Source organism: Aythya marila (genome assembly GCF_965140915.1).
Source record: "Aythya marila genome assembly, chromosome: 2".
Taxonomy (NCBI): Eukaryota; Metazoa; Chordata; class Aves; order Anseriformes; family Anatidae; genus Aythya; species Aythya marila.
The window spans coordinates 5,418,378-5,436,708 of NC_139043.1; the positions used below are offsets into that span (position 1 = coordinate 5,418,378).

The window sequence follows — 18,331 nt, forward strand, 5'->3', positions numbered from 1 at the left end:
GCCCGGGGAGCCGGCATCCAGCGCCCTGGTGGCCAGGCACAAAGCTCGGGTAGGCACCACCAACCTCTTACACCCTTACAGGGAACCCTTCCGGCTATTTAATTTGCCCAAACAGCCCCAGCCTTTCTTTAACTGAAATAATTGTGGTTTTTGCCTCTCTCTCTGGAGCTGCAGCCGAGGAAATGCTCCCAGTGCCACTGCAGGACGACTTCGATCTCTCCCACCCAGGACCGTTCTCCATTTCCCTCTGCTCTGAGCAACACTTCTCATTTTCAATGAAAAAAACAACATTAAAATAAAATAAACCTGTGTTTGACGCCCTGGGAACTGCTCGTTTAACCTCCACTGAGCCGGGTGGAAACAGCTAACGCAGCGAGGAAGCGGGAGATGGGGCGATGCAATTAATTTGGCCAAAATGCCCAAGATCTGGTAAATTCATCGCCTCCCAGGGCCTCTCTGCTTGCTCCCCGCGGGGTAGTAGTGTTGGTCGGGGGCCGTAGCCCAGCTCTGCTTTAAGCTTTCCCAATTTAACCTCCACCTCCCGAAATACTGCAGAAGGGAGCCCGGCTGCACGCCATCCGCGCAGCTCTGCGGCCCCAGGCTGCGGCTTCATGCTGGCGCAGCCCCGCGGGCGCTCCCTGCCCGATTTGAGGCAAAATCAGAGGATGCGGAGGCCCGGCCGTGCCCCCGCAGCCCCACACGCACACGTACACGCACGCACACGAAGGCAAGACGTCTGCAGAAACGCGCCCGGCTCCCTGCCAGGCGCCGCGATTGTAACCGCTTAAGGCACAGGACAGGAGCCAACGCCACCTCCCTGGCGAGGCCACCCGGTGTCACCACCTCCGAAAGGTTCCTGTCCCCTGGTGGACACCGGGTCCCTCCTGCTCCACGCCCTGAGGATCATCTCCAGCTGGGCTGAAGCCCTGTTCCTCTGCGGGGAGCGGCGCCGGGCGCTCAGCATCCCATTCCTCCGCTGGTCCCGAGGATGAGGAGGGCGCTCCGGGGAAGCCCTCGGCCCCAATTCCCCGGCGGTGGCCTCCAGGTCCCGAGCGTGCCTTCCAAAAATCCCACAAGGCGGCAGCCACCGAGCGAGAAGGGACCCAAGGGGGGAGCCACCAAGCAAGGACGAGCCCGGGGCTGAAGGTGTGAAGGGCAGGGTGCCAAAAAAATAAAAGGGGCCGCGGGTCTGGCGGCCGCCCCCTGTCCCATCAGCGTTTCCCCAAGCCCGGGGCTCAGAGGCCGCAGTTGACGAAGGGATGCCTCAGCAGGTCCTCGGCCGTCGGCCTCCGCTTCTCCTCCACGAAGATCTGCTTGAGGAAGTTGCGGCAGGAGCTGGAGACGCTGTCGGGGAGCTGGGGGTTGGTGGGCTGCGTGGCGATCTTAAAAATCGCCGCCATGGCTTCGAACTCGGCCCAGGGCGGCTTCTCCGTCAGCATCTCCACCACGGTGCAGGCCACGCTCCTGCAACGAGACGGCAAGACCGCCGGGGAGAGGAGACTTGTGAGATTTGTCCTAAAATGGGTGTTTTTTTCTGCCCTGCTTTAATTCAAGATTAAGCTTCGTGAAAAAAAGATGGCTGAGAATGCAAAGCACCTGATGGGAACAACCCCAGAAGGAAAACCCCGATGAGTTTAGACACCCCAGTATCAATAATAGGATGTTGTTCCCCAAAGAGTTGAGCCAGAATGAAAGCTGCTTGCCTACAGATTTACGTCTGACTTTATCCCCATTTATTGGCAGGCCAAGTGGAGTTATCCCTGCTCTTTGCAGCTCCAGCTGCCATCCTCCAGAGAGGCCTCAAAACATTCAGGAGCACCCACAGATTTTGGGTGTCTTCGTGTCTGAGCCGCAGGCAAACACCCAGCAGCAGATTTCAGAGGTTGCAAAAAGATCACACCGAGCCTCCAAGCTGGGCTGAGTTAACCTAAAAACGGCGTGACCAGAGCTCAGCAGCTCATCTGGCAAACCCTGTCCTCACACACCGGGCATTTTGAAAGCAAGCTGTAGTTGTGTGTGCTCCTCTCCAGGGGCTTTTCAGCTCTGCACCCTTTCCATCTTCCAAAAACGTGGCAGTGGTGGGTTTTACCCTGCTCCTTACCACACGTCAGCTTTCCTTCCATAGCCTTCCCCGCTGATAACCTCCGGGCTCATCCAGTACGGCGTTCCCGTGACGGATTTAATCCCGGTCCCAGACATGCAGATGGTCTGGATACGTTTGCTGGCCCCAAAATCTCCAAGCTTCACATTTCCAGCAGAATCTCGCAAAATATTGGCACCTGGGGATGAGAAGCAACAGCAAAAACACCGAGTGACGAAGCAGCAAGCTGAACTGAGCAGCCACAGCGAGGCAGGAAGACAGAACAAGAGTTTGGTTCCAGCTTGTTCAAAATTTTCGTGGTTCAAGAGGCAAAGCCAGAAAAAAATAACTTAAAAACCAAATATCTGCTCTGTGTTTTGCACAAGAATTATGTTGGGGCACGGTGAGGCTGGGCTGAAGAAAGCTAAGCAAGCAAGAAGCTCCCCTGTGTTCCCTACTCACCTTTAATGTCCCTGTGGACAATCATATTGCTGTGCAAGTAGAAGACTCCCTGCAAGATCTGCCTGGTGTACTTCCGAGTGACGTTCTCCGTCAGAGCACCGTACGCCTTGAGCTGGTCCTTTATCGAACCCTGGCGAGAGGAAACATTGGGCAGCAACCGTAAGGACCAGAAGAATCGGGTGCAACACGTCACGGTGACCTTATAAACTTCCCTGACCACCACATTTCGCAGCTCAAATAAAAAACCCAAGCCACTCTGTTGGAGAAATGGCAAGATAAACATCCAGGAGGCGCTGAACAGAGCAAGGATTTGAGCCCAGTGCCTCAGAGGTCAGTGGAAAAAGAGGAAAGGCCTCCGGCAGCGATCAGTGCCACCCTCTGCCAACTGCACGGAGCTTGTTCCCCCTCTAGTGGCTCGCCTTCACCAACAGCTCATGGACAAGGGCCACACGGATGAGGAGTTTCTAATCAGGTGAGGATACTCTCCATGAGCTCTTCATGGTTGTCACCTTCTGTGAAGCCTTTCTCCCAGTTTCTTTTGGGGCTGGTGGCAATCCTGTGGCTGGGGATCTCCCTTCCCTTTCGCGGTGTTGCTGAAGTAATTTGGGATGCTCGGAAATTATCCCCTCCTGCACCTCGTGGGCAGGGTGTCCTCCCTCACCCTCAACTCTGCAAGCTTCCTTATCCTGGGGGACATCAAAAAATGAAGCCAAAGAAGGGAAAACAGGGTCTGCAGGACTTGTGGTCAAAGGGACCGTTCTGTTTTCCAAGCATAAACTGAAAATAAGAGGTGAATGGTGCAGGGTACAGCAGGAAATAGCTTTGTAACACGGCTGATCACCAGAACACCAGCCTGGTGGTGCACCCAAGCTTTGCCCCCTGAAGATTTTATCACGCTAGCTGTGTATGATCAGAAACCCGGCCACATCCAGCAGTTTGGAGCTGCTCTTCTGCGAGGTTTGGGAGCTCAGCCACTTCCACTGCCACTGGAAACCAAAGCCCTGTGCTGCTTTTGTGCAGTAAGCCATCCCCGTGGCACTGAACTCAATCTGTATTTGGTCAGAGCTCTGGTTTATCGCAAAGAAAACAAACACTCAGCTTCCAGCCTTGCTGGACGCTGCCCCAGCACCAAACGGTGGTTTCCTGGCTGCTAACAAACACCAGCACGCTGCAGAACGAGCAGCAAGGGTGCTGCTGAAGCTTCTGGGCTTTTCTCTTTGGGGTCTGAGCCTTGTCTTAAGGCCTGGAAGCGATGTGCCTGTCCCCGGGGACAGAGGCAGGACGGTGCTTGGAAGGGGCTCGAAGGCATGAAGCCCACCTGATTCGTGACATGTTCGCAGAGCCTGCAGCACATTTACTAACGACCGAAATTATTTGTGACCAGGTGACTTCCCAGCCCCCTCCGACCTTACAAACAAGGCCTGAACAAACAAGGATTTATTCTTCCACGGGCTAGGGGACGAACCCAGCTGGGCAGGCAGGATGCAGGAGAGCAGCTCACGCAGCAACGCCAGCAGTTGTGCTGGTTTATACCACGCAGTGACTTTGTCCAGCTGACTCTGATGCAACCTGCGTCCTTGCAGGGATGTTCAGCTGATGTGTGTGTGCTCTCCAGGCTCCCTCAGAGCTTCCCTTTTCCCTGGAGCTATTTCACCCTGTATGTGTCAGCAAAACCGCAAAGTTAATCCCCTCCTGGTAGGTTGGATCGTGCTACCAACACAAGGTTCAGTCCTGAGCAGGAGAAGGCTTAGCAGTGAGTAACGCTGGGTTGAACGCACACGTGCTGAAAGCCAGGAATAATTGGTGACAGCTGTGGGCGGACAGTTGTGCTATTAACGTGTCCTGGAGGGATTTGTAATAAATACTTAAGGATGGGCTCAGGCCGCGGCGTTTGGAGCCAGATCTGGAGCACGTCCCGCATTCACCACGTTCAGATTGCAGGCTGTGCACACACCCTTCCCCAGGATCCAAACCTGAGACCCTTCCAGGCTTCTGATTTGACCTGCTGCACCTTGAGGGGCCTGACCATGACACCTGGCTCGATCTAAACTCCATCTAGGGGTGCTGGGATGCAGTGCTTTGCTTTGGCTCATCAGATAAACTTGACAGCTAAGCTCCCCTGTAACTCCAGATCCAAATTTCTCCAAACTCTAAGGCAGGGTAGGTCATGACAATCCTCAGCAGGAACTGCACTTACCCCTGGCATGTATTCAACAAAGATCGACAGCTTCCTCTCCTCGGGATCCCGCAAACACCCATAGTACTGCACTATCCTGTCGTGGCGGAGAGTCTTCAGCAGCTGGATCTCACACTCCAAAGCGTTCACCTCCTGCAACAGGACAGACACACTGCGTGAGAGAAGGTGTGCTAAAGGAATTTTTTTACCCTCAGCCTCCACCCCACAGCCCCACAGAGCGCGGTGCTGCCCTCACACTCACCTTACTCGTCTCTTGACTGTCAGGGTCAAATGGCACCTGCTTCACCGACAGCTCTCGGCCCGTGTCAGCATCATAGCAGAGGTAAACTTCCCCAAAAGCTCCTCTTCCAAGCAGCTTCCCCAGCCTCCAGTTCACTGGTGCCTGCAGGGCTGCAGAAAAGAAGGAGAGGGTTGAGAGAAAAGCACAGCAGGGAGGCTTCAGCACCGACCCTACCAGATGCACAGCAGGCCTGCAATGATCCCAGCAGGGCAGGAAGCGAGCTGACAAAACTCTTTTAGTTGCACGAGTGCTACTGGTGCGTGCATGAAGATCTCTTCCTTTGTGCTCTACTTTACTGTAAAGCAGAAACAAGTCACAGCAAAGTCACGTTTCTTTAGAGTCCTTCCTCCAGCAACTGCTTTCTTGGGTCACGTTGAACTTTCTCTCCTCTGCTCTGGGACCCATCTGCTCCCACATCCCAAGGCTCCTGGAAGCTTGGGGCTGTGCGAGCACATCAAAAGTCCAACACAGAAGCAGTTTTCTGCAACTCAGCAAGCTCTGAGCACCAGCTGACTCTGAGCACCCTTTCCTCGAGGCCAATGTAAGGTGCAGTGAGTTATATTTAACATTCCTCGTTGAAATGTGAGTGCAGCGTGCCTCTTTTGGGGCTGGAAGCAGAGTGCATTCACAGAGGGTTAGCTTAGTTGATGCCCAATAACTCAGAAATCAAGATTAACTTGATTTCGTGTTGAAACCCAAATGTGCTGAGCTAAGCTTTGATTCACTTACAGTTCCTAGCTTTTGTAGGGGAGGTGCTGAAGACCTGCAGCCCTTTTTCACAATTGTTCCACCATTTGGGCCTGTACTCGTCGTACTGCAGGGTGCTGAGCTTGCTGTCCCCGTTAAAGCTCTTGGTTCGGCTGGAGGGGACCAGCTGGAAGAGGTTTTCCTGGGGGAAATAACTCCTGGGGAAAGTCCTCCGGCCTGCAAGAGAGAAGGGGAAGAGTTATGGCAAGAACACAGACGCCTGCTGGGATCCACCTGTCACCACCTTCTCACGTCACTGCTCAGATTCAGCGAGGCAGCCCCTCAAACGAAAAACAAGTTCAATGAAACTGAAGCAAAGCCCTGTTCCCGTTCTGAATTCAATTGAAGAGCCGTTTACAGCAGGTAGGATCACACTGAACGTAGGATGTTCCCAGCGAGGTTTGCAACAGTTTAATTACATCAGGTTTTTGTCGGGTTTTAATCACAAATAAACTCAGGACAGGACTTACACTTCCAATTATCCCTGGCGTCCCCTAAGACCCCAACACAAACAACCACACCAGCAGCATCACGATGCCAGTGAGAGATGAAGGTCATTCTGAAGGCTCAATATGCTGTTTGCGTGTCCTTAATGGTTTTTGGTTGGTTGGTTTTGTGGTTTTTTTTCCAAGGGAATTTGATCTTCATTCAGTTTTGCCTCCCACCACTCACACAGTGCAAGGAGGAGCAGCGGTGAGGTGAGGGAGCCGTCCCCAACGCTCAGAGCTCGTTAGCTCGAAACGGCCGTGGAGAGACACCGCTACCTGAATTTGGTAGGTGGTTCCCTCCAGCTCTGTGAGAAACCCGCTGTAACCCCTCATTCCTCCTCCTTTTATTACAACCCTCTCCCTCCTGAGTCTCTGCAGCCCTGGGCGCTGTTACAAGCCTCCTGCCCTTCCCATCCCCACAGAGATCCCGCACTGAGCTCTTCCCTCCCCAGCCCCCCGTGGTTTTCTTACCGTCGCTGTAGTCCTTGCGACTCTGGGAGAGGTGGTACTGCCTGGGGAAGGTGCCCCCTTTCCCAAACCTTTCGCAGAAGGGGATGTCAAATTCTGGAGGAGGGAAGAACAGACACGTTTCTTGCGTCAGCTCAGTACCAAAAGCCCAGAGAGGTTCTTACAGGAAAGCATTCAGGCCCCCGGGCCGAGTTACGGGGACGAACAAGGTAACAAATTGTTCCTTTGCTCAGCCAGGCATTCCCCAAGGCTCGCTGAAATCTGCCCGCAGTCACATCCTAGAGGGAAAGGAAGGGCCAGACGCCCTGCTCTTGGTCTCCCGAAAGCAAACAGAGGTTAACCACTGACTGCGGACTCTGGCCCACGCTGCTCACAACGAGGCAGGGGATTGACACAGAACGTGTCTGCTTTCCAACACAGACTGCTACGTGTCTGGTTTACACGTGAAAAACACAAAAATTAGAGTGGAAACAGAACTGTCAGGCAGGGGCAGGCCCGGATCTATCTCGTGCAAGATCTCCGCTGTGCTATCAGCTACTTGCAGGGATCTGCAGGTATTGAGGGACAATCCCCACTTCTCAGATGTGACTCCTGACCTGTGAAAGCTGCAGAACTCCTCATACCCTCCAAACCCTTCTATTTACCTTGATTAAATGCTAGAAAGATCGATTTAGAATATAGAGAAGGGATTGAACAGCAGAGTTTTGATTAGACATGGGCTTATATTTCGCCATGGGAGTTTTAGGTTAGATGTTAGGAAGAACTTCTTCACTGAAAGGGTTGTGAGGCATTGGAACAGGCTGCCCAGGGAAGTGGTGGAGTCACCATCCCTGGAAGTCTTCAAAAGACGTTTAGATGTAGAGCTTAGGGATATGGTTTAGTGGGGACTGTTAGCATTAGGTCAGAGGTTGGACTCGATGATCTTGAGGTCTCTTCCAACCTAGAAATTCTGTGATTCTGTGATTATGGATGGACGTGAAAGCTAAGGACGTATTTTTTAATTAAAAAAAAGGAGCACGGGAAGCCACAGCTGGTAGCACTGCCTAACGTGAGATTACAATATCTGTCATTTCCCTCCCCCCCCAACTTTCTCCTCCTGTTTTTCCTCCAGCCAGCCCCACCGACACAGCCCGTTCTGATTGTTTGTTTGTCTTAGCCAGGGGCCAGCAGCCTCTCCTTGGAGACCCATCCTGGCCGAAGCCTCGCCGCAGCGTTATGTAGCATCATTTCCCCGTCACAGCGAGGTGTGAGAGGAGCCCGTAACGGCTGAAACACGGCCCGCAAGGAAAAGCAGCAAGGACGGGTCAACGGGTTCTCAGCAAGCCACGTGTGGGCAACACCGCCGAGCGGCACGGCGAGGCAAAACGCCTCCTGCACCACCAGGGAGGTGTTAAACCACGGGCTGCCTGCAGCTCCATCGCCGCGCTTCGGTCTGGAAACGCTGCCCCTGGCCAGAAGCGTGGTATCCTGCTGGGGCTGACTGCCATTTATTCATTTTTAATAGTGAAAGTCATGACATTACAGAGTTTCCATGACTTAACCAGCTGTTTGTAGGCGGTTAAGCAGTAACCTCTGGTCCCCGCGAGTTACCAGTATGTTTTCTCCAACACAGCTTGCAGTGGTACAGATTCTGCCTCCTGTTTCTCCAGGTGTAACTCCCTAGAGAGCCTAGGACTCAGTTTGGTTTTAGAGAACATTCCTGTTTAATCATTAGGGTCCTTTTTGAAGTGTAGCCTAAGCAATGGAGATGGTTTGCTTAATTTTTTAGTTACTTTCCATGCAGTAACATCTCTCCAATATCTGCTCTCCTCCATCTACATGCTCCCCGTGCTTTTAAGCAAGCGTGAACCTCCAGCGATGCTTACCCATGCAGTCAAGACCGTCTTTGGGATGGCTCTTCCTTCCAGGAACAGGGGTTTGGGTAAAGGGAGGGCTGCAAAGAGAAAAACAAAAATGTGTTTTATTACATTGGAAAGGCTGGGGAGTGAATTAGGAGTGGTAACACACAGAAAGCACGCACTAATCAGCAAGATGCACTCATCACCCCAATTGACCAAACTGAGCTCTCATCTTAAATCTGCACAAAACTGAAGATTGAAGGCTTTTTTTTTCTTTTTTTTTTTTTTTGGGGGGGTGGTCCACAGCTTTTTCCTGTGAAAACAGAAGGGATCCTGGAGAAAACAGGGTCACCAGGCTGAAAGAAAGCAGCCAAGTCTGCACCGTAACACCTAGGCACAAAATGGGGCAGGAGGAGGGCTGGAGATTTGTCTTCCCTCGATGCCAAGTGCTCGTTTGTGCAACTCTGCTTTTTGTGAGCACTGCTCAGATGTGTGGATGTACACGCTGGAGTCATTCCTTCATGCTCAGCTCACGAAGGTCTCCTCTTCTTGGAGCATCACCTCCCACCTTCCTCATGCAAGAAAAGCTGCACCACCACCGTGCACGTACACCAGGAGGGAGGGAGCAGGCTCAAGGTCTTAAAATTGCAAAGAGAGGATGGTAAAGCATGGAGCGGGGATCTCAGCCATCGGAACTTCATCCCAGCACTCCGTAAGGGCCAGTGAGGTGATCTGGACAGGATGTTTTTTCCACTCTCTCTGCTCTCCTCTTAATAAAATGGACGTGGTAGCAAAAACTTGCTCTGCAAAGTGCTCCGAAGTCTATTTGTGTCCACACCGATCACAGCAGGTTTGCTAGGGGGAAGAGGGATTAATTGTGGTGTTGTGTCGCATCAGCCTGGTCACCGTGCTCTGCCCTCTGGAGGCTAACAACACCTCAGGCAATTGGCAGCGAGGACTCGGCTGCATCTTGTGCAGGATCACAGAACTGCAGCACTTCCTGAGCTGGAAGGGACCTGTGAGGATCATCAGGGCCAAATCCTGCCTCCTAACAGAGCAACCTGTGTGAAACAGTCACACTTGTTCCTTTTTCTGCCCTCCTCGTGCCTTTTCCAGCTCTCTAGACCCAATGGATGTACAGAGTTGTGAACCAAAGCCATGCTGCTCTCCTGCAGATGTTTCTGATGCTCTTCTCCGTTCACAGCCAGGCATCACAGCTCGGCTGTGCTCCTTCTGCTGTCACCCCCAGCAAAATCTACACGAAAAGCAAACCTGGGGCACAGAGCCTGGGAGCAAAAGAACCCGGTTTTGATGCATCCACGACAATGAGCGAATACATCACAGGAAAACACCGCAAGCCACAAAAAGGAAAGGGACCTCGCTGCTGAGACAGACCCAAGACAGACCCAAGGCACGCCACGCGATCAGCGCAGCCTCGGGGCTGGGTGGCGAGAAAAAATTAAAAACAGCAGTGGAAAAAAAATAAAAAAATAAAATCCCTTTGATGAGGATGAATAAAAAAACGCGTATCTCGCTTCCCAAAAGGACACCGTGTCTTACACACAGCCTGGCAGCGGGCGCACGGTCGCTCTGCACGTGGGAGCTCGGAGCTGCAGCGCTATTGAAGTGCCGCCCGCGGCAGTACAGCGTGTCCCAGTCGCTTCCTGCCGTGGAGCTAAAGTTAGTTTTTGCTCGTCTGGTGGCCTCAGCACCTTGACTGACACAGCCCGGGCTGCCAAATTTACAGGGGGGCAGCAGGGAGCAGGCAGCACGCCCGGGGAGGAGGCGCGTTGGCCCCATGAGGGCAGGAAGGCGGAGGGGTGAGAGGGGGATCTACAGCAGGAGTAAGAGCCCAGGATCTGGTTAGGATCTGGTTTTTAGCAGTCTAAATGCTTTTTTTTGCTCGGGTGCAACCTCATCTGTCCTGCTGTAGGGGCAGGCTGTGTTTCTGGTGGTGACAGCGGGGCCACGTGCAGCTCACCTGTCCACGGGCCTGTCCAGGGACTGGCAGCTCCCAGACAGCGACCCGTCGGGGCTGATGAAAGCTTCGAGCATCTGACAAGGAAGGAAAAGGGAAAAACAATCAAACAACAGATTATAACTCCTCAAATCTCATCACTAACAGAAAGCTGCAGGATACAAATCTACCTGACTCCACTGAAACCAGCTGATTTACCCCAGCTGATACCAGCCCCAGCAGAGAAAATATCCAGTCCAAGCAAAGTTTTCTTCCTAGAGGAAGTTCCTTTATGATGCCCTCTGGATTAGGATCCTTCCCAATTGTTATTTCACTTTTATTTGCTAGCAGGGAACCCGAGGCAGAGATAATTGGCACCCTGACATCTGAAGCACGCCGAGGAGGCAACGAGATTCAAAGCGCTCGAAGCATTTGGGGGGGGGGGGAAATAAGTGAGAAAAAGAAAACAGGACAGGAAAAAGAAAACAGGACAGAAAAAAAAACAGAAAACAGGACAGAAATGGGGTGCCCAAGGCCGAGTGGATCTCGTGCAGCACAGCCAGGTGGCCGTGGACTCCTGACTTGCAGGGCACAGCAGCCCTGCCTCCGTCCCCGGTGCTCTGTGAAGCATCACCGGGGTTTTTGGCTGCGGGGCCAGCTTGGCTCTGGCGAGCTCAGTGAGTCAAAAGCTACACTGGTGTTGCTTCCTGGATGAGCCATTGTGCTGCCCGGGGTTATTTATAGCCCCTGAGGAACAATAGAGGGTTTGTGGTGAAGCTGGGGCTATGTGCAGAGCCACACAGGGCCGGGAAAGCCGAGGGATGGGGGTTAAGCACCGCACGGAGCCCCCCTTTGCTGGCTCCTGGACCATTTGCTCCTCCTTCCCCTGCACAAAACCTCTCCTCCCACAGGCTGTGCCTGTGCTCTGCCTACTTCACGGGTTGCCACAACAGCTCACGTTGTTTTGCTGGGCCTGTCCCGAGGGGAAAGCCTGATTTTTTTTCCTCTCCTTCCCAGTTTTGACCCCAACGCCTCGTGCTTCGGAGCGCAGCTGCCAAAGAGGAGCGCGACTCCACACCTCTCCCCACTGAGGTGCTGAAACGGACTCAATATTTCTCCAAAACCTGGCAACGGGGGCAGAACTGGAGGTTGGAGCAGGGTGAAGAACCAGCCTCTGCCCATCTGCTAAGCCGGAGGCAAGGAGAAGACCTCTGAGACCTCGCTTACATCACGGGCCTGCGCGGGGGCATCCCCCAAAAGGCAGCAAGCACCCACAGCAAAACACCTGTAAGTGCTTTTACAACAGGCACGTGCAAAAGTTGCAGCCCGAGGGCTTTCTGAGGGCAAAGTCCACGTGGGGAAGAACACAAAACCCCTTTTTTCCTGCGCTGAATTCGCCGGCGCACGCATCCACCTCGGGGAGAAGGGCGGCAGCCCACCCACAGCGTGCTGCTGGGGAGGAGCGAGGAGCATCTGGGAGCCTTCAGCAGCAGGAGCAGAGCTCAGGCGGTGCTGGCAGAGCTCCCCTGACCCCCCCGGAGCCGTGCAGACCCTTCCTCCTGCGCTCACACGCGCGTTGTCTCCCGAACGTGGTGTGGAAACCACAGCGGGCTGGCTTTTGGCAGCGAGCAGCACGAGATACATCTGCGGGTGGATGCTGCCAGGACTCACCCGCAGCTCGTTTCTGGTTTTCTTCACGGCTGGACGGGGAAGCACCAAAAACACAGCTTCGCCACGGCAACGCTGGCACAGCCCGTGCCCCAGAACAGAGCTAGCGGGTGCTGCTCGAGCAGGGGAAATGCGTTTCTCTGCAGGCAAGACCCTTGGGGGGTGTTGCAGCAGCCTGCTGGAGCGAGGAACTGCTTAGCTCCCTCCCAAAGTCCCTCCACATCCCTCCTGCACGCTGCCAGTCCTTGGCAAAGTTGTCTTGCACTCAAGCTGCCCGTCTGACTTCAGCCAAGCGCAGGGTACCACCGGTACCAAGCCCTTTGGAGCTACAGCTTGAGCTGAGATGGAAGTGGAGAGGGAGGTGGAAGTTTCCCCCCCCGTCTGGTCCCGGGGCACTCCAGAGTTCCCCTCACCGTGGCCAAAGTGAGTGGATGAAGAGGTTCTGCTCATCACCATGCCTAAAAACCACTTTTCTTTTTATTACTGAGGGACTGGAATATACAAACTGTTTAATAAGGAAGAAAAAAAACGGGAGAGGAAGAGAGAGAGGAAAAAAAATAAAAATAAATTAAAAAAAAGACAGAGAGGCTGCAGGCAGGGCCAAGGACTGCAAGCAGAACTGAAGCAGAAACAGCACAGGGGAGGCAGCGAGAGCTGCTGACACCCCCAGGCTGTTGCAATCGCAGCCCCGCTTACGTTCTGATCCATGGTCTCAGGGATGAACTCGCCCTCGCTGTTGATGCTGGTGTAGGATCCCTGGCGAGCGATCTGCTGCTGCTCTTCGGGAACGCTGCCCGGGGGCGGAGAGCTCCGGCCAGTGTGCAGAGAGCCTAGGAGAGGGGAAAAGCACGGGTGAAGGAGAGGATTGGCCACAGCTGAGTCCTTCCAGCGAGCACAGACCTCCTGGAGATGCTGCTGGGGTTTGAAGTTGCGTGGAAGAGAAGGGAGGAAGGAGAGAAGCCACGCTGGCCACAAAGACCCTACAAAGGTTTTGCAACCGGGACAGTTTGTTTTGTGGGACCACACAACATCCAGCGGCCTTGGCTCTCAACCTCCCCTGGATCCTAAGATCCCGCGTCCGGGTACTCTGCTCATGCCAGAAAGAAAAAGGCTCCAAGAGTTTTGTTGCAATCCGATGGGGAGAACTCAAAGCACAAATCCCCCCTCCCAGGCTTCGAGCTCCAGGCATTTCCTCCCCTGGATCCCGTCGCTGTCTTCTTCTGTTTGAGAAGAAACCCGGCCCTCAAACCCAAGAGCCACAGAGGGGGGAAAAAAATGATGGGATCAACCCTCCTGCCTGGAGGCTCCGGGGTAAGAGCCACCTGGGAGTCCCTGGGGCTTTGCTGTGCTCCCTGCAGGATGCAGCACGGGAGCAAGGGGAGAAAACTCCACAACTTCCTTGTGTTCGTGCCCTGTCCCTCCCTTTTATTCCCCCAAACCCACCCTAGCCAATGCCTGGTGCCTGTTTGAGGTTTAGGGAGCGTTGTCCTGGCTTGGCTTCTCTTTCTGCAGTCCCTCCCCTCCATCCCTGGGCTGCCATCGCTCCACAGCGAGGAACTGCTGACCGAGGTCTGTGCTGCTCCGTGCTGGAGCTTTAACTCAGCAGCGTTGTGCAATGCGAGCCTTCACGCAGCACAACGAGCTCTTAAGCAGGCTCAAAAAGCGTTTTAGAAAGCCTTTTAAAAAGCCTGTGTCCTTCCCTGCACTTCTCACCCACCTCTGAAGTATTTTTGAGAAGTCTTTTAGTTCATCACCCCCCAACAAGCTGCCCCATTGCAAGAGAAAGGAACGGGGAACAGATGAGAAGTCATCTCCAGTCCCTCAGCACAACGCCTCAGCCTCTGCTGCTGCTGTTCTGCATCACGGCCACTGTGCCAGCCCCATCTCTGGCACGAATCCATCAGCACAACCAACGCTACAAATCCCACCTCTCCCTCCAGCTGCTACGCCCCAGGAGCTGCTGGCACGGAGAGCAGCACCCCGGTGTTTAAGATCCCTGAATCAGCCTTGCTGGATTTCTACCAGACACATCGATAGCCCCGTCCCGTGGCTCGGCTCCCTCCAGCCTCCTCGCTCGAATTTTAAAAATAAAACTCCGAGGGCTTCGCGTTATGTTTGTTCTTCTTCCTATTTTCTCCTTCACAGATTTCCTGCAGAACACAGCAAGGAAAAAAAATAAAAATACAGCCCAACTGAAGTAAGGCCAAGATCAAGGAGAGAGAATCTCTCGAGCGCTGCGGCGCGCATAATGAACTGGCTTCCCCCCAGCCCGAAAAACAAAACCAGTTGGGAAGTTCAGCATCCTCTCTGGGAAGATAAACAAACGTTTAACCATTTGGGGCTCGCGTTGCCGTCCCCTCGTTTGCTCGGCAGATGTCAGCCCTGAAGGCTGCGGGAAGGAACGAGGGCGGCTCTTGCTCCAAAAAGCCGCCAGGCGATTTGTCCCGGAGCCTCCAGGATCACGTTCCCCCGGCGGGGAAGGGGCAGGGGGACTCGTTGAGGAGCCAGAGGCTGGCCAGATCTCAGCCTTTCTTTTCAGGCTTCCTGAACTCGGAGAAACTCTGCAGGTTGGCACCAGGCGAGCAGCTGACCTCGATTCCCCTCTGCAGCAAGGTGCTTTGGGACGGGATTCCATGTTGCAGGCGCTGATGTAAAAGTCCTGCACTCGAGAGCAGAGCACAGCATGTCCCAGGCAGGGACGAACCAGGCCAGCACGGAGACTTACAGTCACTGCTGGCATCTGCTGGGGTTTTTCATGTTCCCTTCTGTTATTTTTTTATTTAAGCAGCCTCTTTCATGCTGTGTGTGCGGAGCTCGTGGTGCTGCACGTACGGCCGGCTCCCTCGCGCCAGGTTTGGCTTCCCTCTGCCTCCTCGTTCCCTGGCTTCACCCCTTCCCTGCCCAAAACTTCACCCATCGCAGAGCTGCATCAAGGAGAAGTCCTCAAGCACGATAAGCAGAGAGAAACCTTCAATTAACGTCTTACTGATGAGCTGTGGCTGCCACGGGGAGGTGTGAGCAGCTCGACCACATCCCCTTGGGCTTCTTGTGCAGTGGGACCCCTGCAAGTCGCCCTCCTCTCTGTGCTGATCCCCTGAGGACGGGTTCCTACATCTAAATTTAAGGCTATGTGTAGGCTAAGCAAGTGGGACACTCCGTTTTCTAGTCCCGATTTGCCCCTGGGTAGATTTTGGGTCAGGAAACGTGGTGATGATTAAAAACCTTCATCAACATTTAGCCTGTGCTCGTGCCCTGTGAATTTAATGGCACGGCTGTTGCCATCATGTTGCCCATGTTTCTCGGAGCCACCTGGCCAGCCGGTGTCCCCCCCAAGTGCCCTTGTGGAGTTTTCTCTCAGTAAATAAATCCAGCCCTCAGTTAGCTGAAAATTTAGGACCCCGACAGGTTTGAAGCCAAACTTTTTCTGACACTCGGCTGAACGTTTTCAGATGCCGCTTACAGAGACTGGAACATTTTCCACTTCCAAAAAAAAAAAGGTGGAGTGGGGGGAGGGATTTTCACCGAAAATGCTTATGAAAAAAAAAATAAGAAAAATATTGACTTTGCATGAGGTTTTCTGGGGACATGGAGTTGAAGACATTTTCTGTCCAGCAGAAGCAAAAATAGCCAAATCTGCCCCAGAACATCTGCCCCCCCCCCCTTCCACCGTGCTCGTGCCAACGACATGCAGTTTTATTAGTTTTTGCTGCTGCTATCACGGCGGAGTCAGCAGAAAAACACGAGACAGCTGAGAAGCACCGAGAACATGACCCTGAGCCACCTCTTGCTGTAACATCACGTTAAATCTCCTTTTAAACGTGGTTTTAAGGGAAAAGCTGAACTGAGCTGAGACCCTCACGTGCTAGCAGCTGCTGTGATGACAGCAGAAGCAAACACTGTGAAATATCTTGCACCTGCAAGCGGAGAACGGATTCTCCTACAGAAACCCCAACCTCTTAGGATGATTTTTGATTATCCACCAAACTGAATCCAGGGAAACACAACACAGGATTATGTTTCTGTGTGTCTAAGGCCTGCTCTTCAGCTCTCTGTTCCATCTGCCATGCTGCTCGCCCTTTCAGCTCGCTGAAGTTTCTGTCCAGCTGCTGGAGAGCCCAGTTCTGACTCCAGAAGTCATCAAAACGAAGCTGCTGGATTGCAACTACCCCAGTAAGTGGGCTGTGGTAGCTTCATACGGAGCCCAAAGAGCTCCAAAGAGGCCTGGAGGGCTGCTGCCATGCAGGTTTGTTGCAGGCTCCGTCCAAACTAAGAGCAAGAGTTGTGGTTTGCACGGGAATAAAAGAGGGCTGGCTGTGGCAAGGGCAGCTAACGATGCAAAAGCACCAAAGATCCTGTTTGGGATGCAGTTTGCACGCAAGGATCAATTTTCTCACTGCACACAGGATCAATTCTGCCTATTACACTCGGCTCACACATCAGTGACAGCTCACGGTGCCGCAGCTCTTCACTGGGTTACGTTAACAGCGTAGCTAGTGCCAAAAAAAGCCCTTCAGAGATGTCTTGCTCAAGCAGTTTCTGCTGAGGCTCTGTGCTTTGCCATGTCCTCGTGTCTGCATTTCATTCAGAACCATCTATAAACTCTGCCAGATTCTGGGCACACTCTCAAGAGCTATGAAAGCTAGAAAACAAACAAACAAACAAACAAAAAAAATACAACAGAAAAAGATATCGTTGGCACATCCCAGCAACAGGACCACAGAGAGCTCTGGTACACGCAGCACCCACAGTTGGCTTCTTTCAGAATTGGGCATTGCTGCACAAGAGGCTAAACTGGACCCAACCTAGAAGGAAATTTCTTTCTATGTCATTGTCTGAGCTGCAGCAAACCACAGGATTTGTTATCAAGGCAGCGCAGACTGTGAGAGACAGAAAGGGAGAATCCTCGGAGAGCAATACTCTTTTTGGAAAAAGTTTGGAAGCTTTCAGGCTGTATTGATAGAGATGCTCTTCGGAGGGTGAAGGATATCTTCGTGTATCTGAGAGCCCCACTTTACAGATGGGAAATAACTGGATGAGCACACTGGGGCTCTGTAGAAATCCCCGTGTAAGCATCACCCACGGATGTAGCAGGGAACAGTCACTGCCAGACAAAATCACCGAGCCTGCCTGCTGTAACGTGCAGACTGACAGCCCTGCTACACGGACCGACGGGCTGCTTTGCCAGGGCTGCACGAGACTTCTCTCTCTACAAAATCCCCCAAGGATTCTCGCCCAAAAGGTCCTACAGACAGACTGCCAGCAGCACTTCGCATTTCAAAACGCTCCGAGTTATTTCAGAAAGCAAGAAAAGCACCAACTCAGGCACAGAAAACAGAAGAAAAGACCACATAAGATCCTCACTCTTCACTTCGATGAAGCTCGAATTCACTGGAGGTTTTTATCACTACATTTTCCCCCTCACGTTACACCTCAGATCCTCTGCTCTTCCTTCGTTTCCACGCCTGACTGGACTTGCTGCTCACCACAACCTTGTCCACATCCTTGCAGTTTCTTCCTCAGGCTGAGGATAAGCTGTAACTGCACTGAAATACCGGTGGGAGACCTCGGGGTAGACTGCAGACCATAATACTTACAGAGATTGTGAGGGAAAACGGAAAGGGAATGGTGGCCCTGCTTGTTATAGCACCAGCACCCCCCAGAGCACCACATCTCACCGACCTGTTGAGTATTTCCGCGTCCTCTCGGAGTCCTTGTACAGGGATCCCATGATATCCCCCATGGATCTGGAGATCCTCATCTCGTGCTGCTTGCTGTTGTTCGGCTGGAGGAGCTGGGGATCAGACAAAGGGAACGATCAGACTCTGCCCCTTTGCAGAGGCACCCCGTGAAATCCTGTATGCGACTCCTTCCGGCCATCCTACCCAAGAAGCATTAAAAAAAAAGACTCCAAAATCGCTCACAAGTTACATCTGTTACTAAAATACTGTCAAACAATAAAATTGAGGCCCAGTCAGTAAAAAATAAATACAGACACATGACATACAGACTGTTCCTGCACTGCCTGATTTCAGGATTGGTACGGAGATTGATCCTTGCCCTGAACCCACGTTTGTGACCCCAAAAACTTCTCCTCCGTGCTCCCTCAGTGGCAGACCAAGCACTGCAGAGGTTCCTCTGTACCAGAG

The 18,331-nt window shown here is 53.1% G+C and overlaps 1 protein-coding gene across 2 annotated transcripts in view; it reads right to left on the reverse strand.

Annotated features, from left to right (window-relative positions):
* Positions 1-425: 425 nt before the first annotated feature.
* LOC309875575 (mitogen-activated protein kinase kinase kinase 3-like) overlaps positions 426-18,331 on the reverse strand; it is a 64,200-nt gene continuing 46,294 nt past the window's right edge. For both annotated transcript variants that reach the window (XM_082755137.1, XM_082755138.1), the window contains 11 exons: positions 17,865-17,976; positions 12,882-13,015; positions 10,542-10,615; positions 8,588-8,655; positions 6,726-6,818; positions 5,749-5,943; positions 4,981-5,129; positions 4,740-4,871; positions 2,543-2,672; positions 2,102-2,279; positions 426-1,464 (listed from right to left, as the gene is read on the reverse strand). In XM_082755137.1, the coding sequence (XP_082611263.1) occupies positions 1,236-1,464; positions 2,102-2,279; positions 2,543-2,672; positions 4,740-4,871; positions 4,981-5,129; positions 5,749-5,943; positions 6,726-6,818; positions 8,588-8,655; positions 10,542-10,615; positions 12,882-13,015; positions 17,865-17,976 (1,494 nt within the window). In that variant the 3' untranslated portion in view covers positions 426-1,235. The remainder of the gene's footprint in view (positions 1,465-2,101; positions 2,280-2,542; positions 2,673-4,739; positions 4,872-4,980; positions 5,130-5,748; positions 5,944-6,725; positions 6,819-8,587; positions 8,656-10,541; positions 10,616-12,881; positions 13,016-17,864; positions 17,977-18,331) is intronic.